This window comes from Trichosurus vulpecula, chromosome 9 (genome assembly GCF_011100635.1).
Source record: "Trichosurus vulpecula isolate mTriVul1 chromosome 9, mTriVul1.pri, whole genome shotgun sequence".
In the NCBI taxonomy this organism is placed as follows: domain Eukaryota; kingdom Metazoa; phylum Chordata; class Mammalia; order Diprotodontia; family Phalangeridae; genus Trichosurus; species Trichosurus vulpecula.
In genome coordinates, this window is record NC_050581.1 from 200669717 (window position 1) to 200693995 (window position 24279).

General features: G+C 47.9%; 1 protein-coding gene across 1 annotated transcript; it reads right to left on the reverse strand.

Moving 5' to 3' along the window:
* Positions 1-1575: 1575 nt before the first annotated feature.
* On the reverse strand, positions 1576-17810 carry INHBA (inhibin subunit beta A). Its single transcript, XM_036738438.1, has 2 exons — positions 17279-17810; positions 1576-4624 (listed from the first exon to the last, which is right to left on the reverse strand). Exons 1-2 carry the CDS (start codon positions 17670-17672, stop codon positions 3732-3734), a joined length of 1287 nt encoding a protein of 428 aa, XP_036594333.1. The 5' UTR covers positions 17673-17810; the 3' UTR covers positions 1576-3731.
* Positions 17811-24279: the final 6469 nt, after the last annotated feature.

Below are 24279 nucleotides of genomic sequence, written 5' to 3' on the forward strand. Positions count from 1 at the left end.
TACACATGGGAACACATATGTGTATACATGCATATATGTAGATATGTATATACATATACACAAACACACATATATGTATGTGATCTAGTCATAGATATAATGTTCAGAAGCAGTCTCAACGACAACAATGAAGACAGCTTCAAGAAAAAAAAAAGTTCAGAAGGAGCCAAGCTGCGGAAAACAAAATGGACTCATGCTTAGAAACTGGCTCTCTAAAAATGTTGACACAAGCATGGAATCTCATGCACCTCCCAAATATCTCCAAAATGGTAAAAATATCTAATTCCAATTAAACTGTGGACACGTCAATTGAATTAAACCAAATTAAAATCCATGTGCGTGCGTGCATGTGTGTGTGCGTGTGTGCGTGCGTGTGTGTGTGTGTGTGTGCCGATTGTTATTCCAGAAGTATATGTGTTTCTTGTTGCTGGGTTTTAGTTCTAAAATTCAAATCGAATAGATTTTAATTTCTCCTTGCTTCTTATTATATTACCCACCAATCAACCCACCCCTCCCTTGTCTCATAACTTCATGGTTTGTCTTCAGTTTTATTGGGAGATGAGCTTTTCAGTTTAGAAGCACATAATCAGATACATACCAGCTGCCATTTCTCCCTCCTCTCTTCTCCATTTGATCCCTTAAGAAGGACATAGCCCTCAACCTTGTCCAATTTCTTATTCTGGACTCCCCCTCTCTCCCACCATTTTTTTTGTGGGACTAAATGGGACTGGCTTCCTCTTGCCACATTTTAATAACCCCACCATTATAGTTAATGCCAATCCCGAACCTTTCAATAGAATTTTTAGAAAATTTGAAATATTGGGAATGACATTAACTCTTGCCTTCTCTCCTCATCAACCTTGACCTGGTAAAGATGACCCAGCAAAGAGGAGTGGGGAAGCTCTACCTGTTTCCAGCCCTCTCATTCTTTGCTACCCAGTGGCTATTCTTTCATGCAGGCACAAAAGCCTTCCCTTCCTTGTCAATAGGGGTGAGGGTGTTGTCACCACATAGACTTTGCAAGGACAGCTGCTCTGTATTTGCTAGGGTTTTGTTTCTTCCCCATTGGTACTTGATAACCCAGTGTGTATGTGCATGTGTATGTGTATACAACCTACATACATGTATAATGCATGTATATATGCACATGGAATATACATATATGTATGTGTTTTATATACATATGCATATAGATAATCCTACGGATTGACAAGGTTTGGAAAGCCTTAATATTTCACAAAACATTTTAGTGATGAATTTGGTTTTTCCCAATTATTAACAAATTGTCTCAAGATTTTTTTTTCTTTTTGCAAGATGCAAACAAGTCTGTAAAAAAAAATATATCTGTATAAAAAAAAGCACATACATGAATAACCCATATCGGTACTAGGCAAGCTAAATACTGTGGAATAAATTAAAGAAAACTTAGCTATAATCATGGACTTTGATATTTATAAAACAAAATATTTTTTTTCTTTTTTTACATCTCAGTTAATACAAAGAATCACAGGCAAGCACACATACATACATACATACACACCCACACTCACACATACATAGAGTTTTGGCTGAAGATACAAATAAAAAATTAAGGGGTTAAACCTTTGTCCCCTTTCCCCCCTCTCTCCACCTAACTAAATTTTCTCCTCTTATCCTGACTTTTTGGACAGCTTGACCAACAGAAAACAGTCTAAGAATCTTTTTATCAACACCAGTGATCGGTCATTGGCTCGCAGGTTGCCAAAGGCCTAGTTGTTTCCAAAGAGCCAGTACCCTTTAGGACAGCAAGTCTCTGATGGCACATTTGTAATTGAAAGCTGTCATTGACCAAGGACTGTAGATATCAAAGCTTTCCCATTTTCACCTGTGGGGGCTGACAGGTGGGGGTCAGCTGGGGGAAAGAGAAGCCAAGAGGAGGCGAGGGATCCCATGTGACTTTAGAGAGGGCATTTTTGAAGGGTCACTGGCATTTTGAGCTCAGTTTCAATCCAAATGTTCAATGGATCCCCACATAATCCAAAGAGAAAGCAAAGATAAAATCATACCCTCTTTAAAAATACTGTGTTTTGCACACAAACATTCATTATTTTAGGAACATTAAAAATGACAGCCTGAAATTCTGAAAGTATATGTGGACATGATACAATGTAGGTATACATACACACATGTGTTCATATGCACGGGGCATGTATACACAATTGTGCATGGATGTTTTGTGTGTGTTATGCATGCACACACATGTGAGTGCATATTACTTGCACACACACAGATGGACAGGCGTGCACACACATCTACTATTTCATAAATCTGATTTCTAACAGTGTACAACTACTGCACGTCCAGCAAGAAATGTCCCCTCTTTCCTGGCTGTACTATGAAGAGGCCAGGCCAAGTTGGAAGGTCTTCCTCTGTGCTCGCTGCCGCTGGCCTTACTGCTCCTTCCATCACAAGCCTAACCTGTCACTGTCACAAACAGACTGTTTAAAGGCTCACACAAATGTCTTTGGTGTACATGTCTATTCATTTGTAAGGTACAAAATAATAATAACCAGAATTATAATTATAATAATAAAAATAGCTCTTTTGTGTGCGCTAGCGGTTCTTCTATAGCTCACATTAAGTGCAGCTCTCCGCCTCCCCCCACCCCCCAAATACTTGTTAAATAAGGATTAGACAGGTCAAACACCATCATAGTGCAAATAGTAAACAATAAACGACAATAACAACATTTACAAAAGATAGAACTGTTTGGATCAAACAGCGTTCCTTTCAAGTATCTCTCCTTGAAGCAAAAAAAAAAAAAAATTAATCATGTTACCTCCAATACAAAAAAAAGTCTTTCTTTTTGTTCTCTCTCAGGTAAACAGTTTCAAACCAATTAGGTTGCATAGTTCTAGAATCATGAGCACCTTAACGAAATGTTACTTGGTATTTTTCCTTCCTTGGGTCTCTCATTTCTCCCATATTCTTGTCGTCTCTCTCTCTCTCTCTCTCTCTCTCTCTCTCTCTCTCTCTCTCTCTCTCTCTCTCTCTCTCCCTCTCTCCAAAGTAATGCAGAAAAGGTGTGACCCCCTGCACAACACATTATCCTTTTCTTGCCAGGCTCACTCACGCCATAGACAGTGTGTGCAAACATGGATGTGGGTCTCACTGTGCACATGCACTGCTTTACTCAGAGATCTATACATATATATGTGTATGTACATATATACACATATATATGTATATATCATACAGGCATATAGACATGCCCTATGGCCTTGGCAAATTGGGGCAAAAATCCCTGGGAATGTTCCACTCCGTGGCTTTCTGGATGCTCTTGGGAATGGGGGGCAGGGTTCCACGTTACTGACAAGTTAGGGGATCTGACCTCAGGGCTCGTGCTGAGAGGGAACAAGGGGCCGAGGCTGCTGCACGTCCACCACAAAGTAGCCAGTTTGATCTCCTTAGGAAAAAGGGAGGAAGGAGGATTCCCTCCTCTTCCTTCCCTCCACGGTCCCCAGCTCCTTCACCTGCTTCTTCTCTGAACCCAGGCTAATGATGGTCTGCATTTTTCCTTCATATGTCTTCGGTTGATTTTATTTCAAAGTTTCATGGAGAAACTCCACCCCAAAGGCGGGTCTTGTGTCTCATCACTCTTTGCCTTCTCACTGTCTCCTGCATCTTTCCCTCTTGTCTGTCCATCGCCCCCAAGCCCCAGGGGCCCCTCTATCTACCAGGCTGCAGAGGGCTTAGGAGCAGCCACACTCCTCCACTATCATGTTCTGAATGTCTTTCTTGATGATGTTCTGGCCATCATCATAGTACAGCATGGACATTGGCCGCAGTTTGGTGGGCACACAACATGACTTGAGGTTGGAAAAGGGGCTGTGCCCCCTCATGCGGTAGTGGTTGATTACCGTGGAGTGGAAGGACAAGGATGAGCCGGAGGTGCCTGCTATATGACTGGGACACTCTCCCTCACAGTAGTTGGCATGGTAGCCTGTGGGTGCTATGATCCAGTCATTCCAGCCAATATCCTTGAAGCTGACAAAAAACTGTTTTTTGCAGCAGATGTTGACCTTGCCATCACACTCCAGGCCACGGCGGCGGCGTCGATGCGGGTGGTCCTCAGACTGACGGGCCTGCATCATGAGGAAAGGTCTGTGGGTCTGTTCTTTCTCTTCTTCTCCTCCTACTCCACCTTCTCCAGCTTCCTTCTTTCTCCCTTCTCCCTCCTCCTCCTTCTTCTTCTTCTTGCCTGACAGTACCAGGTTGGCACCTGTCTCCTGGCACTGGTCACAGGAAATCCTCACATCCAGAGAGCTCTTGCCCTGGTCCAATAGGCGTTGTATGCTGCTGGAGACTGGGAAGATATGCCATGTGCTCTTGCGGGCATCAACTGCCTTTTCGGATATCAATAGTTCGCTCTTCTCACCCTTGAGGCCCACCTCCTCAACCTCGTCTCCCCCATCCGAGCTGCTCTGGGATTGCTTTTGATTCTGGTAAAGTCGGATAGTTACTTTGGTCCTGGTCCGGTTAGCCTTGGGGACTTTCAAGAACAGCCATATTTCAGCACGCTCCACCACAGAGAGGTCACTACCTTCTTTGGAAATCTCAAAGTGTAGTGTCTTCTTGGGAGTGCCTAGGGTGGGAAACACAGCACAAGAGAAAAGGGGGAATGGGTTAGTGTAAATGTTTGAATCTATTCAATGAACTGACCAAGATCACAAGGTTGTTCATGGACAGGCAGAGGGGATTTTGGGGATCATTTGAAGGTAGCCCACTCATTTCAAAGCCCCAAAGAGAGGCAGAGGGATTTGTCTAAAGTCACAGGAAGAAAATGGAAAAGCTGGGACCAAAGAGTTAGGGAGAGAGAGACTATGCAACTCAAACATTTTTAAAAAGAATGATAAAAATTTGTTTTTACATGTAACTGGGGGAAAAATAAACTATTATTTTTTTTAAGAGCTGAGACCTGAAGCCACGTCTGTGACTCTAGTTTTGTTCCTCCACACTGGGTAAAGCAGAGGAGTAAATCATCACAGACATAGCTTCAGATTGAGGTCTACATTTGTCTATTTCTATCTCAGCTATCAAACATGACTCTGAAATCCTGCTTCTGAAAATATTCCCCCCATTTTGGGCACTTTAGGTTGCTTTTCATATATACAAATGCCCTCCTTTAAACATAGTATATGCCTCTACCTGACAGGCCGTGTGTCGCCCAATGGGTAGAGCACCACTGTTGGAGTCTGGAGCAGCCATTTTCTAATCCCTCCTTTGACCTAATCTTACTGGGTCACCTTGGGGCAGTGACTTAATGCCCCGCCATCCCCAGCATCCCTAGCAAACTCTGAGTCCCTGAGCTGGCACCAGGCACTTGCCACACCAATGAAATCATAGGTCTAGACCTCCCCTCTCCCATACAAATAAAACCAGAACTCAGAATAGCATCCTGTTGAGAAAACCACACATGTAGATATGTTATCATATGTGTATTTGCAAAGAGTGTTGCACACACATGCATGTACCATCCATGCATATGCACGCTGCGTGTGGTTTTACGTATGCATCTTACAAATGCAGACTGGGATACATCTTTGCATTTCCACAATAACAGGCATAAGCACACACATGTATGTGCATGAGCACACAAATAACACGTGCACATAACTAGGAGTGGCTATGTAAAACATATACATGGCAATGTACCATGTTCTAATACCACATATGTGTTCACCAAATACAGGATCGTGTCTAGGAGCACAGCTATAGTAGTGTACTAGAAAGACACAATTGTCTAAGTTAAATGTGGAGAACCTTGGGCATCCCTGAGACTTTTGGGGGGGTCTGGTGGTCAAAACTGTGTTCATAATTACATTAAGATATTTTAATTTCTAATACAGTAAATGAATGCTAGAAGAACCCACATCGAGAAAAGCTATTTGGGAAGGGGTCCTCAATAATATTTAAGATTGTATATGGGTTCAAATACCACAATGTTTGAGAAACACTAGTAGCATTAACAGCATGGGGCTTGAAATCAGGAGAGACTCCAGCTTGATTCTTGCCTCCAATACTGGCTGCAGGATCATGGTTAAGCACTTAGGCTCAGTTTGTTCATAAGTCTGTACTGCCTACTCCACAGTCATTGAGAGGTAAGTGTTCTGCAAGTCTTCCCCTCTGTGTGGATGCCAGGGATGGTTCTATATGCATCCATGCCTGTCTTTGGGTCCACATTCAATAAGATTCAAATGAATTTACTTCAGCAAGCATTTGGGGCCCTGACAGGCATTGTATTGAGTACTAGAGAGAAGATAAAAATGAAATAAGGAATGGTCTCTGCCCTCAAGGGTAGGGGTGGCAATATGTGCCACACTCACAGCTGAATCAACACAAAATGTAGACAGAGTTAACAAAAAAGCCCTTGTCAGAGAGTGCAGGTAGATGCTCCCTGGCCTTTGGGAGGGTCTTTTAGCCACATTTCCACGCCTCCATATGAAAAATGGAGAATCTGGGAGAAAGTCCCTAGACAATGGTCCCCACATCCCACCCTTTTGCCCCCTGCAGCCTTTTAGGGAAAATCAGCCCTGCTCAGGGCTCTCTCCACAGCAATGATGACTCTCAAATAGTGCATGTCTGGCTGGTTTCACCCTCTCTGAAGCAGAAGGCAGGCTCTTGGTTCCCTATTTATGGTAGATTTCATCCCTGTTTTAACACTTTTGGCCCTGTATAATTCCAGTTGTGGCAGATCTGGCATGTCCTGGGGACCAGACAAAACGAACTCCATAGTCTGTCTTATTAATGAGGCAGGGAAAGTTAGGGAGTGTGAGGCTGCCTCTTGGCCACCAGGCACTGCGTTCCTGGGGATAATCATGGTCCCTTTCCTCTTGGAGGGGGAACTACACGGGTGTTCTTCCATAAAGTAAAGGACAGCCCGGAAGGCTGAACTCCCTGGTTTAGGATGAAACGAAAACAAAGCACCATTGGCAGACTGATAGGTGGTCTGGTTCGCCCAATGCCATGGACAGAAGGGCCTGCTAGCTGATCCCCATGAACCACCCTCCCCCACCCCTCCATGTGGGAATGCCAGCTCTGTTCAGAGTAGTGCCAACAAGCTCCCTTCTGTCTGCCCAGGGCTGCCTCTGAAATCCTAACCACTTCAGGGTGTCAATAGAAAGACCCAGAGACAGGAGCTACTCAAACAAACCAGCCAAAGGGCACCGGCTTGGTTTGGTTTCTCTAGGAAATTGAGAGTGTGAAATTGTAGAAGTGGCATCATCCTCAGGATGTGAAAGGACACCTGGTTTCAGTCAGCTCATTCCCACAGACTTTGCTGATGCCTAGTCTTGAAAGCAAGGTGGGGGAGGGGTTTGGGGGTCAGGGAGAAGGAGATGGTCCAAGCAGAATGGAGTCGCCCCAAAAAGCAGCAGGTTGGCACAGTATATGATGTACTCTATGCTCCTGGAGGACCTTGGACCAAATCCCTGAGAGTCAAGGAGAACTAGAACCCTGGGGCAATCCTCCATCTCTCTAAGCCTCAGTCTTAGAGTCAACTATTACCCCAGTAAACTGGGGATGATAATGAATACCCAGGGCTTCTACCTCATAGCGTTGTTAGAAAGCTCCAGAGAGGGAATACAAAGTCTTCAGTAAAAGTCCGCTCTGATTATTTCAGACAGAGATGGCAGGTGGCATTTTGTCTTTGTGGATCACCTGTTCACTGGCCATGACTGAAGCCCAATGCTCTTCAGCTTGCCAGGATCACCAGCCTAGAGCTAGAAGATGTTCCTTAGTCCAACCCCCTCATTTTACAAAGGTGGTAACTGAGTGCTAGAGAGGCAACTTATCCAAGAGCACTCAGTTTAGTAAGTGGTAGAGTCCAGGCCCTCTGACTCCCATTCTACTGACCCACACTGCTTCCCTCAGAGTGGAAGACTGCAGTGATTTCCTATGTGGAGCAAGAGAAGGCCGATGCTAGCTTGTTTTTTTAGTTGAGGTGTGATCTAGGTTCTGTCTAGCCCTAGATCCAGAAAAACAAGAGGTTTCTAGGGTTCAGGTTCATGGACCTAGAGCTATAGGGTACCTTAGTGACCATCAAATCGAAAACCCTCATTTCATGGGGGAAGACGCTAAGACTCAAGGACGTTAAGGGACTTGCCCAGAGTCACATAATATAGTAAATGGAAGAAGTGGGATTTGAATGCAAGGCTTCATCACTGCAAGCCCAGGGGCTCTACCCAGCAGACCAGTGATGTCAAAGTCATAGAGAAACGAGAGCTACTTGATGAGACATGAAGCTCCTTTGAGGGCTGCAGACTTAGAAAACCACTTCTTAACATTATCTGTGTTCTACCTTATGATTATTTATTTTGTTAAATATTTCCCAGTTACATCTGGATCTGGCTTGGCCACACTCGGGAATGTTCGGGGTCTGGAGGCTAGGATCTGATTCCTCTGCCCTACATCAACTGCTTCTTAGGGTAAAAGGAGATTACAGCCTCCCCCCCTTCACCAGGCAGCTGGGCTGGGATTCGAGTGATTTCTGAGCATCATGGAAACAAGGAATGTGGGAAGAGAGCGCAATGGGGAGGGGCTGAGCCCTTCCAGCTGCTGCTACATCAAGGAACCAGAAGAGTCATAAACTCTCTTGTCTTCCAGTCCTCCCTGGCCATTTACCCTCTGGCACTGTGTGTGTGGAGTGCAGCCCCAACTACCCGTTGGATGGCTATTTAATCATCAGGACAGATACTAGCAGTACCTTCCCTGTGTTTCTCCCCCCTCCTATTTCTGACAGTTGGACTATCCCCTCCAAATATCCCCCTCCCCTGTCAGTTCTGTAGCCTGGAGTCCATTTCTGGAATTGCTCTAGAATATAATCCAGAGAATTTTCTCAGGGAAGAAACACAACAACAAACAACCAAGGAAACAAGGCACAAAAGCCAGGGGTGCCTGTTCATGAAAAAGCTCTGGCCACAAAGCCCAGGAGAAAGAGAACCAGAGGGACTCCCTGCTTTCTCATGTCAGCCTTATCTACAGGTACCTTTTTTTTCAAGTTTTCTACCAGCCATAATGATGGAGGGCAGATGTTTTCATATGCCCACGTAGAAGGTAGAAGAGGAGAGTGGAAAAGGCACCAGGGATAGGGTCAGGGGCTATCAGTTTGATCCCCTTCCCTGCTCCTGAAGGATCAAGCCTAAGGTACTTTACCTCTTGGGGTCTCATTGACCTTATCTATAAAATGAGAAAGGGGGGGGGCAGCAATCAGAACAAACTAGATAAGCCCCAGGGAACCTTCCAGCTGAAATTTCTGCTTCCACGAATACATGAATTCCATTTTGTCAGGATTTAGTGTTTTCCAACCCTTTCCAAAAGGGAGAGGGGGGTGGGGCAGGAAGAAATGGGGGGAGGGGCACGAGGGGGGGGAAGGGGAAGGGGGGGAGAGACACAGAGAGAGAGAGAGAGAGAGAGAGAGAGAGAGAGAGAGAGAGAGAGAGAAACCCCTTGATATTGTTACTGTATTGAAAAGAGGCAAAATGGACCAAGAAGCCTGCTGGAAGCACAGCAGCCCAGCAGGTGCCTGTAAGCATGCTGCCTTTATCCTTTTCTCTTCCAATCTAGCTCTCGATCTCACCTCCGCTTGCCTTGATGAGTTTGGGGTTTGCTCGGGGCTCTCTCAGGGCGGCTTCAGCATTGCCCTTCCTGGCCCAGAAGCCCAACAGAGATTGGCTTCCCTCCCTGCCCCCACTCCCTTCACAGCCTCCTTCCCCAAGTCAGGCATGAGCACACACAGGTGGGGCGGAGGGGATTGCTCCTGCTCCCAGGTCCCTCCTCCTCCTCCTTCTCTCCCTCCTCTTTTCCTTTCTCCTCCCCCTCCTCCTTTTTCTCCCATCTCTCTTGGAAGAAATATGAGAGCAGTGGTCTGGGGTCTGGGCTGTCCTGGATGTCCCTTCAGGTGCCAAATCTCTGATCAGCTTCCCTTCCCATTCCCTTTGATATTTTTTCTCCTGCCCCTACTTGATCTGGAAGGCGGGCATCATAACCAAAGCCATCCCCCTTTCTCATGAGCCCGCTCTGCTCATTTCTGCCACTGGCTGAGTCACTAGGCAGGGAAGACCCACGCAGGGAAGGCGGGGAGGGGGGGGCAGGGGAGCTGGCTCCTGCTTTGGTCTTTCTCAAGGGATAAAGACCAAGGGTCTCAGTTACAGGTGTCCATTCGATGGCTGAAGGTGGTCCAAGAGGAACACTGGGAGTAAAGAATGGGGGAGGGGAAGGCATCAGAAAAAAAAAAAACTGGGAGACTGGTAACTGATGGGCTCTGTCTTCCAGATCACTTTAGTTGAGGGAAGTAGGGCTAAAGAAATGCTGATGACCAGCTACTGAATGAACATTGCAGCGCCCAAATGCACACACACACACACACACACACACACACACACACACACACACAGAAATATTTTTAGTTCTATTCACATCCTCCCATCCCATAAGGGTTCTACTCTGTGGAATACTAATATACTAATACAGTTTTGGTTTGGGCTCACACTTGTGAACTCACTGACACAGGTCACCCCTTCCTCTGGTTCCTGACAACTTCACAGGGTTGCTTGGGGACACTGAGAGGTACCTTGAGAGACTTTCCTGGGGTCACAGAGCCAAGACTTGAACTTAGATCATCAGGCTTCTAGGGCGGCTCTCTGGCTTATGCCACTCGCTACCTAAGGATCAGAGGAAGAAGGAGAATCTGGGACAAGGGGCTGGAAGGGGCCTGAGGAAGCTGATTTTCTCATTCCACAAATGAGGGAACTTAAGTTTTGAGAAGTGACTTCCTCATGGTTGGCCAGACAGCTTGTAATAATGATCAGAACAAGGAATAATGATAACTAGCATTTACATAAGGGTTCAGCCCATTGGAACCTCACAGCTCAGTGAAGTAGGTGGCAGTATTATTCCCATTTTAGAGATGAGGGGACTGAGGCTGAGCTGCTTAGGGCCGTGCCTTAGCTCACATAGACAGTGATTCCAGTGACCTGACCTCTTTTCCACTGTGCCACAGAGGTCTACTCAAGAAATCAAAAGTTAAAAATAGAAAATAAGAACGAGATACTCATCACAATAGACCATTATTTTATCCAAGTGTGTGACAGTCTGCCAAACATTAAGCATAAAGTCACACCAGCAGAACAGCAACCAGTCCCAGGACCCTTTCCATCTGAATTCTATTGACAACAACTACACAGTGAGTAGGATGAGAGGACCAGGGACAGAGGCTGTGTGGTGTGGTCAGAGGCTTTGGAGCTCAGATTCTTCCCTAATATGGGCCATCTCAGGGCCCTGTGGGGCCTCAGCACATTACTGGAGCACTCAATGCCCACTAGGTATAACAGGATGACTCTAAGTTCTAGAGGAGCTGAACACACCAGTCAGTGGAGGGAGTCTCCACACTGGGAGAGTCTACCCAGACTTAAAACCCAATCAAGCTAAGAAATGACAGTGGCAGTGATGGCCACTGGCTGGTCCATATTTGCAAGGGGCTTTAAATCCTTGCCCTATTCTGACCCTCACAATACTACAAAGTGAGGGTGGGGGTGGGGGCAGATAAGCTACCCTCCTTCCTTCACCATCACAGCACTTAAGTTCCCAGGAAGACTTGGGGCGGGGAGGGTTCTTGTTGTTTATAGAGAGGATTTAAATTTGTGTAGAAAAGAAAAGAAAAAAAGGCCCTCCCTAAGCCTCTATAACTTTCAATTTACATCCTGGTGCTCAGAGTTTGTGAGTAGCTATACCAGGGGGCCATACAAAGTTAATATTTACAAACTGTGAGGCTTTCACTGAGTGTACTGCAGCCCATGAATTCCCTTGCACCCCGGCCCCTGCAATCCCTTACCCCAAAGAAAGGGAACCACAGAAGACCAGAGGCATGTGTAGGGAGTGCAAGGGGAACCGGTAAGGCTGATTGATCTGGCAAACTTTGGCCCTAGCTCTCTTCTGGAAAGGCTCAGATACCCCACGATCTGTATTTGAATCTTGATGGGGGAAGGGAAATGGTAGGCTAGGCTGGAAGAAGTCCCCTCTTTGCATACCCCTCCAACCCCACAGCAAGAGGAATTACTAACTCTAGCCTAATACTCCATCCTATGTAGCAGCTTCCTAAAATGCTCAAGTCTGAGAATGTCCCAAAGTACCTCAGGTGGGAAGGTTTTTACCTTTGGGTTGGAGAGTGGTCTGAATCATGATGCAGCCCTGGCCTGGGAGGCCCAAAACATACCAGAGAAGCAGATAACCAACTGTCACCGACAAATTATTTCCATAGGAAGTTGCTAGAGAGGTTTGGCACCCACTTCCCCAAATGCGCAGAGGCCCAGCATGGCTCTACACATTGTACACATGTACAGATACACGCATATCCATCTATCTATCCATCTATTATCTATGTCTATTCTGAAAACTCCATAAAGTTGCTCCAGTCCTGATCCTGCCTTGTCTTCCCCTTTCACTCCTTTTCTAAGCTCTCACTCTTGGCCAGTTCTCCCCAAAGGGGCCGCAGACTAACTCATCAGTCAGCCAGTGATCAAAGGAACCACTCTCATTGGCCGTGCGCTACCCCAGGGGGTAATGCCAACTGATAAGGAGGTATAGTGGTGTTAGGTGCCATGTCAGGAATGACAGTAGCCTCAGATGATGGACTCAGACCAAACTCCCACAAAATGCTAAATAAGTCTCCTTGCATATGCATGGGCTCAAACGTGTAAGCACAGACACACATGCAGCACACACACACACACACACACACACAAACACACACACGTTCCCCCTTAGAGTCATTCACTATTGTTTACGACACTTGGGAAACTGCTGGGACCTGCCAAGGAGGCTTCACCAATCCAGAGAAGGAAGGAAGATATTTCTGGGGCAAGCCCAATGCCTTCTCTGCTTGGGCTGGCTTTCTAATCAAGAGTTGGTCATTACCCTCCATCTATGTGAAGAGTTAACCTGGCCTCCTCACTGCCTCTCAGACTCACCTCCCAGAGTCTCCTCTGCACTGAAGGGAGGCCACACCAGGGACCTCAGCATCCCCATCCTTTACAGTGATGGGCTGGCATTGGTTGGGTTCTAACCTTGCAGCTCATTTCAGGTTCTGCTGAGGACCCCTCTTAGGGGAGTTCTCCCTTTGGGGGAGGGGGCACAAAACCTCAGCCCTCCGACCATCTGGCAGTGGCTTCTATGAGACTAACTGGGCTCTGAGGCCAAGTTGCTAACAAGCATGATGCAAAAGTCTTTGGAATGCGCCCTCTTGTGGCCTGTCCCAGGTCCTAGGCAAAGAGAACCAAGCGACCCCCACAACACCGACAGCCCCTGTGGCAGACAGCATCCCCACTGCCTTCATTCCTGCTCTCATGCCCAGCACAGCCTGAGCCCCAGACAGAGGTTGTGTCTCTAGGTAAGGAATCAATCAGTGACTCCAACCTCCCCCAACTCCTCAGCAAACAATACCCTCCAGGCCCCAGGATTCCAGGGACCTCCTCCTGCAGCTTCCTCGGCACTTTCTCCAGCCGGGTGGTTTCAGATTTCTCCTCTCCTCTCCTTCCTAGTTCTCTCTCCCTTCCTCCTCCCTGCTGCCTGGGGGCTGCTCTGAGTCGGTCACCTAGCTGGCTGATAGCAAAGCTGCCAGCCTCATCCTTTGCCCTGGGCAGTGGCCCAAAGCTTAACAGTTCACCGACTAAGAAGGTCCCTTCTTTAATAAAACAGCACTGTTGCCCCTCTCCCCCCATACCCCACAGCAACATTTGAAAAACTAGAGGGAGCCACCTGCCAGGCTACTTGAGGCTCCCCTACCCCCTTCCCCTCTCTCTACCTGCTCTGTGAAGACAGGACAATCCCTGGAGGCCATCCTCTGAGGTGGGGGAGGGGTCCCAAGCCATCCGGACAGCTCACCTAAGCTCCAGTTGTAGTTCTGGGTTGGTAAGTCAGAAGAAAACTTTTTTTTTTTTTTTTTTTACTGAATGGAAGAAATGGGGATCAAGGGCTGGATCAGCACAACTGTCTCCCTACTGCTTGTCATTAGCTTGAAAAAAGCCATGCCTGGAGGTAAAGCCCAGAGAAAGTGCTCCACCTGCCAAGAAGGACATTGAGCTGAATAGGCATTGGCATAGGTACTTCAGCAGCAAGCTTCTGGGTCCTCACTATGGCACCTCTCTGCCTCCAATATGCCCTAGGAAGAAAGTGACAAAGACAGATGGAGAGCCACAAAATCTGTGGCCAAAGATGATGCTTGGTGTGTCCGGGCTGGGCATTCCATTCACATTTGTGCTATAGAAAATACCTTAGCAACGAAGTCCTTCTGATCAACTCTGGAGATCCTCTATGTAAGTGGTACCATTCTGCAAGCCCCATTTGCCTACTATCCATCTCCATCATCATCAGCCCCTAAGCTGACAGGTCCTGACCAATCCCACACTGTCTCTAGGTCAAGGGCTTCTTGACATGGGTCAAAATTTTAACATGCCCTTTGGCAATCCGGTGAAGCCCATAGACTCCTCAGCATCATGTTTTGAAATACAAAAAATCCATAGGAATACAAAGGAAACTAATGATATTGAAATACAGTTATCGAACTTAAAAAAAAGTTCTCACAGCCCAGGTTAAGAACCCCTCTTCTGGAGCCACACAGTTCCTTCTTTGGTGGTAAAGTTGACAGTATTGGAAGGTGATGAAATACTCTTATTGTTATAGAGGGAGGATGGTTAAAACAAAAACAAAAAAATCCCAGCTTTGCCCGGGGCCCACTCCCAAAGCCCAATCCCCCCACTTGAATCTTCCAACCAAACGGGGAGAGCTTTCCTTTACAAGGCTCAAATCTAGACAATGTGAGGTTCTTTTAACTGCTTAAGAAAGACAACTCTATTTCCTTCAAACCAACTGCTTAGCAGGTAGTAAAGGCAAGGCCTGTTGTGAGTCAGAGAAGAAAGTTGTCTTGGCTGAGAAAGAAAAGGTCAGAAAGATGAGGGAGAGCCGACAATGCCAGAGTAAAAGAGCAGCTATGTCCCTGGTGCCCAGGCCAAGACATTCCAGGAGGTAGTATGCTCTGGCACCAAGTTTGTCCCAGTTTAAATGCTAGAAGCCCCTCTCTCCCAGCCATCCTCAAAGGGGCTGGGGACAGAAGAGCAAGCTGAATGATCAGCCAGCTATTGGTCTAAAGTACTTCTGTCATTAGCCATGTGGTACCCCAGTATAAAGCCAGTTGAGGAGGTACAATGGATCAGAGTTGGGTGCCATAGGAGGTATATAAAATTATCCACCACATTTCTCTGTATCAGGGATTTGGGCTCTATGTGGGCTGGCAACATGGCCTAGGACGATATGCATGGACTACTTGCCCCCAAATTCATCAGGTAGAAAAGAAAAGAATTGTGGGGAGTCCCTAGCCAAAGTCTGGAGAGAGCCAGCACTAGAGAATGTGTGATGCTGGACTGGAATGACTGAGGGCAGCGGGAAGCTGGCTGGCAGCAGGGACTCTATACTTCCTGACCTGGCACTTCTTTCTTGCAAACAGGACCTCTGAGTCAACAGGTTTTCAGGGCTGAAAAGTCCTCAGTATTGCTTGGATTGTGGTGCTCTCTATGGCCAACTTCTCGGAAGTGCCTGGAGCCCCCTTTCTGACTAAAGGTTCACTGCTGAAGCACAACCAAACTAGGCTTCTTCATCCAGTGGCTCTGGGGGTGGGGGTGGGCATCGGGGCACAAAATGCTCCTTTTCTGGATGCGCTTGGAAAGCCCAGTCTGCTCCTGCCCTCCTCCCAGGCACTAGCTCAGGCCAGGTATTTTCTCCCCTCCCAGGCAAGCAGGCACCAGAGGAGCCCCCTTCTGTCCTGCCAAAGCTCTGCCTCTCAGAAACCCTGTGAACAAGGGGCCCGAAGAGTATCTGCAAGTGGCCAGCAAGGTTGAATTCCTTGGCAGGGGGCAGCCTCTCCAAAACTTCACAGAGAACAAACCTCTTTTTTCCCTGCTTTCTTTTTTTGGTTCAGAGGGCAAAAGTCAGTGTTACAAATGTTACCCATGTGAATGCCAGCTCAGAGGGAGCTGACAGCAAGTGCGCCTGCCCCCAGGCCCTCCCCGGCTAACGCCCAGGGTGTGCTACCAGGAGAGAGATACATAGGATACAAATGTAGCACTCGACTGCCTGTCTGTCTGTCCCTCCGTCTGCTGTTTGTCTTTCCGATTGTCCGCCCTTTGGTCTGTCTGTCTGGCTGGCTGGCTGTCTCTATCCGCCAGTATCCCGGGGTTCTGTCGCCCTTCAGACCATCCCAGCGGCAGCGGCGGCACCTCAGCTTGCAAATAATTCTTTCTCCTCTTTCTTTCTGCCTCTCCTTCCCCCACTCCACACAGAAAACAAAAACAAACCGCTACCGCAACAGCGCTCCTAGTCTGGGGCCCGGGCCCTGAGCAGAGCTGTTCGGGTGCCCTCAGCTCCCCGCTCCTGCTCTACTGGGCTGGCCGTCACCCTGCTTCCCCTAGAATGACAAACTGGGAATGGGAATGGGGCGCTCCCATCTCCCCACTCTCCAGGCAACCACCGCTTGCAGGAAGCCTGGGCAGCCTGACTTTCGGCTCTGAAACGCTGGTCAAAGACCTCCCTACCTTCCACCCACCCCCATCTCCCACCCCCGTTGGGGTTGTCCGAGTTAGGAAATGTTAGCAGAAAAGATACCACAGATCCCGATACAGTCGCAGCCGAGGCAGCCCCCACGGCCTGTTCAGTCCTGTGCCCAGGCTGTCCACCTCTGCCTCCCTGGCTGCCCAGCCACGACCAAGGGCAGTCGATGATGCCACCCAAACATGTCTTTCTCAGTTCTGTGCCCAGGCTGCTCACCCCTTCCTGCTGCCCAGTCACCGCCAAGGGCAGAGACTGATGCAGCCTTCAGGTCCTGCTCTGTCCTGTGCCCAGCCTGCCCATCCCCAGCCAAGGGCAGCGACCGATGAGGCCCGCCCAGGACCTGCTCAGTCTTGTGCCCAGGCTGCCTACCCCTGCCTGCCCAGCCACGGCCAACGGCAGCGACCGATACAGCCTGCAGGTCCTGCTCAGTCCTGTGCTCAAGCCACCCATTCCTGCCTGCCCAGCCATCGCCAAGGGCAGCGACCGATGCAGCCTGCAGGTCCTGGTCCGTCCTGTGCCCAAACCACCCACCCCTGCCTGTCTGCTTGCCCAGCCCAGGAGTGCCAGAGCCTGGGGGGACACTCATCACAAGTGCAGTGTGGTGCGGGTGGGGAGCCACGGGGGCGAAGCGGCAGGCACCCACCTGACTCGGCGAAGGTGATGATCTCGGAGGTTTGCTCCAGGAGCTCATTCATCTCGGCCCGGCGCCCAATGTCGTCCTCGATCTCCACGTACCCGTTCTCACCCACCTTGCCCACATGCAGTTTTTTGATGGCATTGAGCAGGGCCGCCTTGGGCACCGGCTGGCTGACGTCGGGTCGCTTCTTCAAGTGCAGCATGTTTAGGATGTGTTTCTTGACGGCTTCCACCATCTCAGGCTGCGAGCTGGGTATCTCCTTGGGCAGGCTGCTGAGGGCACAGGACGGGCACTCCGGGACGGGGCCGGGGCTGGCGCCCTCCGAGCCTGGCGTAGGGGAGCTCCTGACTCGGATCCAGCAGAGCGCCAAAAGAAAGCCTCTCAGCGAGAGCCCAGGCATGCTGGCCGCCCGAGCTGGGGTGATTCGCTTTTTTTTAAAAGCCCGGGGAGCCTGACCCCCTCCCTCCGGCAGGCAGTGGGCTGGGGTTGCTCGCTCGCTCGCTTGCTCTCTCGCTCTCTCTCCTCCGCGCGCCCGCTCTCTCTCTCTCTTTCTCTCCCCCTCTCTCTCCTTCTCTCTTTCTCTCTCGCTCTTTTTCCTTCTCTTCAGCAAATTCTCTGGAACGAGAACAAAAAGTTTTCTGTGAAGTTTGGTTTGTAGGTCCCTTCCCTCTCTGAATGCAGTAAGTGCTGGACGTCTGTGGCTGTCAGGGAGGAGAGTTCTGACTGTCTCAGAGTAGGATAGAGGGAGAGAGAGAGAGAGAGAGAGAGAGAGAGAGAGAGAGAGAGAGAGAGAGAGAGAGAGAGAAGGGGGGAGAGACAGACAGACACAGAGGGGGAGAGAGGGAGGGAGGGAGGGAGAGAGAGAGAGAGAGAGAGAGAGAGAGAGAGAGAGAGAGAGAGAGAGAGAGAGAGAGAGAGAGAGAGAGAGAGAGAGAGAGAGAACGAACGACGGATTGGCTTGAAGTGAGTGAGTGAATGAGAGAGGGAGGGAGTTTTGTCTGTGAGTAAAGGCTATGTATGAGTAGGGAGGGGGAGGAACAGCCCAGATTCTGACAGGCTGCCTTCCTTATGCTCCTTGCTCCCCAACGCACACCTCTCTTCAAATACCACCATTCTCATATATGTATGTGTGTATATATATATATATATATATATATATATATATATATATATATATTTACTCTCCCTACTTTAAAGGGAGGGGGATCTTTTTCTCTGAGTGTGCCCTCCCTCTTCTCTACTCTACCTCTCCTTTCTTTTTTATTTTTTTTAATTAAAAAAAAGTTTAAAGAAAGGAAGCCAACTGGATGGGGGGGCAGAGAACTACACCACCCCCTTAAAACTTTGGACAGCCACCTGGCTCTGAAGGTGAGAGGGTTAAAACTAAAAGGGGCATGGAAGCAGCAATGGGGGAGGTAGGTAGGTAGGGCATGGGGGAGGGGGAAGAGAACTGGACCCTGAATGAAAGTGAAAAGACTGTGTTTCTCCTCTTCATTCACATTTAAATGTCCAGGGTTATCAACACTGGAAAGGGATCTGAAGGCAGCAGAGAAACAATACTTTTGTTTGAGGTCATAGAATATAATACACATTTCCGAACTACAAAATGCATCAGGATAAAGAGGGAGAGGAAGAGGGAGAGGGAGAGAGAGAGAGAGAGAGAGAGAGAGAGAGAGAGAGAGAAGGGTGGAGAGAGAGACAGAGAGAGAGGGGGAGAATGATAGAGGAGAGATTCAAACAGTAGGCAGTCACATTAAGATATTCTTCCCACTCTAGCCTCCTCTCTCTCTCTCTCTCTCTCTCTCTCTCTCTCTCTCTCTCTCTCTCTCACACACACACACACACACACACAGGCACACACACACTAGCTTACTACTTTCTTTAGAACTTACAGATTCAACCCAAAACTCACTTCTTCTTTCTCACTTTATTTTATATACACTGTGCACTCCTATGCCATAATAACTGGTTCTGCAAGGAAAGAGTTCTGAGAAGTATATTGTAGGATGGATTACTTCATCACGTGGCTACTCTTCAACTTGGTCTCCCCTGTCCCCCAGTTCTTTAGTGGGTCCTATCTTTTAGTGTGTCTCTTTTTGCTCAGAGGAAAGATGCAATAGAAACCTTTATGTTTTCATTTTCGTTTCTAAATGAAAGATGAACCAGACTTTTTAAAACAGTGCCTTTCCTAGAGGGTGCTCACTGGCCCGGTACTGAGACTCCCTTATTGTCTAGATTCTGCCCTTTTCTCTTATCCTGCAGAAGTTTCTTTAAGGTGTCTCTCTTTGAAAGCTCCCCCTACCTGCCTCTCTGTGGGCTTCCCTCTCCCACACAGAAACCCTTTCTATTTCTGCAGTCAGCTTATATGTTGGCACCCAGTGTGTACAGTACATTACAGTTCAGCATCATCGTTGTGGTGGAAAAAAAAATCATTTATAAATCTAACCACCAGAAGGTTTCCAATTCCTTTAAACAATGAGGGCATAAGATGTGAGCATGGAGGGGTAGAAGGTAATTGTGGAAAGAAGTTAAAATGAGAGAGGTAAATGAACAATCAACAATGGTGTGATGCAGTCTATATAGTGCCCACTCTTTCCAGAATAACAGTTTATAAGTCATTCTTTGCCATTAACACCCTCTTGCATTTGCACTTTGAGATCGACTAACCTCAGTTATGACGCTGGTACTGCTCAGGATGTGTCAAGCATTCCCTTTCTCACCCCAGCTTTATTTGGGGGGGGAGGGGAGGTGGAAGGGAGAGAGGAGCCAGAGTGGAAGGCAGTTGCACTGTCCTCCTCTCCTAAACATATATGTGTAATATAATCCTTCAGATGATATACTTAAATATTTGGAATCTCGTAAACACAAGCCCCAAACATATTGTAATTCAATTAAGTTTTACAAGTGAGTCCGAAAGAGCACTAAAAGTTTAAGTGACTGCAGGAAAGCCAGCAAGGGTGAGCAGGAGGGAGTGAAACTAAGTCCTGCTCACAGCAGCCCCACACCATCCCTCTCACGACTTGGCCTACAATAGGTGTCTGTGGGTGGGTGGGTGTTCCCTGGATTTATTGTTTGTGAATGGGAGTCTGAAAGAAAAAAAACAAACCAAAGTCTTCTCATCTCCCATGTGCATTTATTTGTTGATGCTGACTGAGGTGTGCTAGCAAAGCCAGGTTTTATGATACCTTGTCTGGGGTCCATTGCAAACTCAGCATGGACCTGCTTGATGAACCTCAAGCCCCCACCCCATCCCCTATTGCAAACCTCCGTTAATGTGGCCTCCTCCATAATCTGCAATGCTCCTTCCTCCCCACCCCACCTATCCACAGAAAAGTAGCTGTGGAGCTTTGCATGTTGTGGCCTGGATGTGCAGACAGGCCCTCAAGAAAAGTTGGAAAGATTTACCTTGCTGTTTGCGGGGCTCCCACCAGCACACTCTCCTTGAATGGGGACAGAGGAAGGCAAGAGCTTCTTGGTAGTATTCCTAATGGGAAGCTTTATACCAGACTGCTGATTTGTACACTCACACATTGGTACCACTCAAACTGAAGAGGGCTGGGGCTTTGTTTGGGATTGGTTAGAGTTAGCATTACATCAGCAAGTGACTGGTTTTTCCAGTGTGAGACATATTTCTCTCATAATTCATTATCTAATGGAAAACCCTATTTGTCTGAGATGACACTCACTGTTGGGTGATACACAGAGCCAGTGAATCTTCAGCCTTTTAATAGAGAAAATGAGAAGTGAGGAGGCCTCCCACACTGAGCAGCCAGCTCGCAAGCCCACACTGAGCAGCCAGCTCCCAAGTGTTCTCCTACTACTCAGACACAGTGGGGGACAATCATTTACTCCTAGACTCAGTTTGACTTCTCCAAAGCAGAAGGGTCACTTCATTCACTCAGTTCTCTGTTTACAGACTAGTTCCTTAGGGCACCCTATAAAAGAAATGGTCCCTGATTTCAAAGAAACTGTCTTTAAAGTGGGACAAAACTCACAGAGCAACTCATTTCAAAGACATCTGAAAAGTCTGCCTGCCCATACAAAGTCCCTCTGGGGCTGTCTCCCCCATCTCCAGGACTTCAGCTTGATTGAGACTCTAAGATTCTCCTCCTCATTCCTGAAGCAGTTTTTAAAAATCAGGAACAATTTTGGAAATCCTCCTGCTTTCCAAGCAAAATCCCTCCCAGTTCCTGGGGACACAGTTCTCTTAGAAAAAGGATGCCTCTCATCCCCCTGTCTGCTCAGAAATCATTCTTTATAAGTATTTTTCTTCCCCCCCTTCCCCCACTCCTCTCTGTGGTAACAGAACTTTAATTCCATGAAATTCATAGAGAAAGATGAAGCCTTTTCATAATAAGAGGAAAGTTTCTCAGGTTAAAAGCAGGAAACCAGAAAGCCTGAGTGAGAATTTGGAGGGACTATAAGGCCTCTGCTCAAGGGGAGCCAGCTTCTCAGGAGGAGTCAGATAAAATGTGCAAAATTGGGAGCTAATGGAAGCCATATGACCAGATATGTTGTTTTGTTTGCAGGATTTAACATGCATAAAATAAACTTTTCACTGTGCCCACAAGCAAAATGCAGAGGCTCCTGGCCTTCTGTTGTATGGGATAGTGTCAACAGGTCCCTTTCAGCTGAGGGCAGGCTGAAATTTCTATGATAGGATAGTTTCAGCTGGCTGAAGGCAGTGTGTGTGTATATGTGTGTGCACACACATGTATGTATATGTGCACACATGTATATGTGCATGTGTGTACATGTGTGTATATGTACGTGTGTGTGCACATTGAACAGTTGATATTTGTATTGTGTTCTAAAGTTTGGAAAATATTATCTTATCTCAACATCATGCTAGCCCTATAAACTTAGTGGTATAAGAATTATCAGGGCTACAGGTATGGGTAACCCTGAGGATTGTACAGGAAGGGACACTGAAGTTCAAGGAAATGAAATCACTTGTTCATGGACACACAAGCCAAGTCACAGGTGGTAGGTGAACCTAGGTACAGCCCTCCAGAGGACCTGGGATGCCTTACCACGGCCCAGGCTAGATTGAATAAGCACTCTTAGAGTGAATAGAGAAACCCAGAGGAGCCTGAATGACCTTAGGAAGAGTTTCCCACAGACGGCCAAACATTCAGCCACTTTTTGTGAGGTAGGAAAACAGCTCTGAAGTGTCTGATTCCTTTCCTTGCCTTTCCTTCGCCTTTCCTTCGCCTTTCCTTCACCTTCCCTTCATCTTCCCTTCCCCTCCCTTCCCCTCCCCTCCCCTCCCCTCCCCTGCCCTCCTCTCCTCTCCTCTCCTTTCCTTTCCTTCCTGTCCTTTTCTTACTTGGGGGACTCTTAGGTAAAGAATCAATCAGTGTGGATTGGCAAATGCTCTGCAATTTTGCCATATAGAGATGCCTTGGGCACTGGGGGTCTCCCTAGTAATAGGAACATTTATCTAGGTCTTTGAAATTCCCAAAGTGCTGTACAATTGTTATCTTCTTTGATCACAATAACCCTGGGAGGCAGCTACTATTGTTATCCTATATCATAGATAGGGAAACTGAGGCTGAGAGTTGACTGACTTACCCAGGGCCATCCAACTACTAACTGTCTGAGACAGCATTTGAACTCAGGGCTTCCTAACTCCAGAACCAGTGCTCTTACTGACTACAGAACCGAGTAGCCTCCACTAGTTAAGTAAACTAAGTTACCAGCACAGAGCAACATGGCTGATGGCTATCAGAGGCAGGACTAGAGCAAGGTCTGCATCGTTCAGGGGGAACTCTCTAGTCATTGTGCCTATTTCTTCTCTCAATTACTCTTAAAGACTATCAAAGTCTTTATTATTCTCAGAATCCGTCTCCAGCAATGGAAGCCTGCCTGGGAGTGAGCCCCACAGGAGCTGCTGAGGTTTCATCTTTTGGTCCAATCTGGATGGTCTTGTTTCTTTAAACTATAGAGGGGCTGTGTCTCCTCTCCTCTCCCTTCTGCTCCCCTCCCCTCTCTTCTTTCTCTCCTCTCCCCTCCCCTGCGCTCCCCTCTCTTCTCTTCTCCTCTCTTCTTCTCTCTTCTCCTCTCCTTGCCTCTCTTCACCTCTCCTCTCTGCTCCTCTCCTCACCCAATGCTCTCAATGATACCCTCCATAGAATGGGTGCTTACAGTTAAAGCAAACCAACAGGGCTAAACCAATCAACACAACAAAGTAGCCAGATCCCCAAACCTCCAGTGTTCCTGACCCTGAGCTGAGCAGTACCCAGTGCCCCGATCCCTTGATTCCCCCTCCTTTTAGGCAGCCTAGTCTCTGGCTTCTGCCGCTGTACTGCCGCTATCACTTCCTAACCTCCTCCCCCTCCTCCTCCTCCCCCTCCTCTTCCCCTAAGGAAGGTCCATTCATTCCATTGGCTCCTCAGTCAGCCAGCCAGCCAGCCACCCTTCCTGACTCCCTCCCTCCATATCTCACTGCCTGCCTGCCTGCCCCCTCCCTTCCTCCTTTCCTGCCTCTCTTTCCCTGCCTCCCTTCCCTCTCTTTCTCTGCCTGCCTGCTGAAGCTCTGTACCTTTAGCAACACCTGCTGGTGGTTCACTGGGAGCACGCTGCTAGCTAACAGGCCGGAGCAGCCAACCGAGCTCGGAGCTCACAAGCTTCAGGCGCATTCCTGGGGGCAATTAGTTTCTGGGGGTAGTGTCCAGCCCTTTGCAGAAGGGGGGTCCCATTTCATCCCTTTTCATGCAAACCAGGACCCTGTGGCTACTGTAGAGAACAGCTATCCATCTTTCTCCTTCTCCTACTCCTCTTCCTCCTCCTTCTCTCCCTCCATCTTTTGGCAGCTTAGGAATAGGGAAGGGGGTTTGAAGACTCCCCTCCCCATTCAGCTAATGCAGCTTGTAAATTGGACCCAAATCTTAGTGCCAGCCACTGAAACCAAAGCAGAGGGTAATAGTGTCCTGGAAGGAAGCCATTGTTTTCCTATTGGACCCTGGGTCTGAAAAGGATTGATGCTCCTCTCTCAGGAGCCAGCT

Bases quoted from the DNA above. Each gene is read 5' to 3' on its own strand.
- INHBA (XM_036738438.1), bottom strand. From the start codon at position 17,672: ATGCCTGGGCTCTCGCTGAGAGGCTTTCTTTTGGCGCTCTGCTGGATC. The intron at 4,625-17,278 runs GTGGGTGCCTGC...TTCCCACCCTAG, and splicing joins CATCACCTTCGCCGAGTCAG to GCACTCCCAAGAAGACACTA.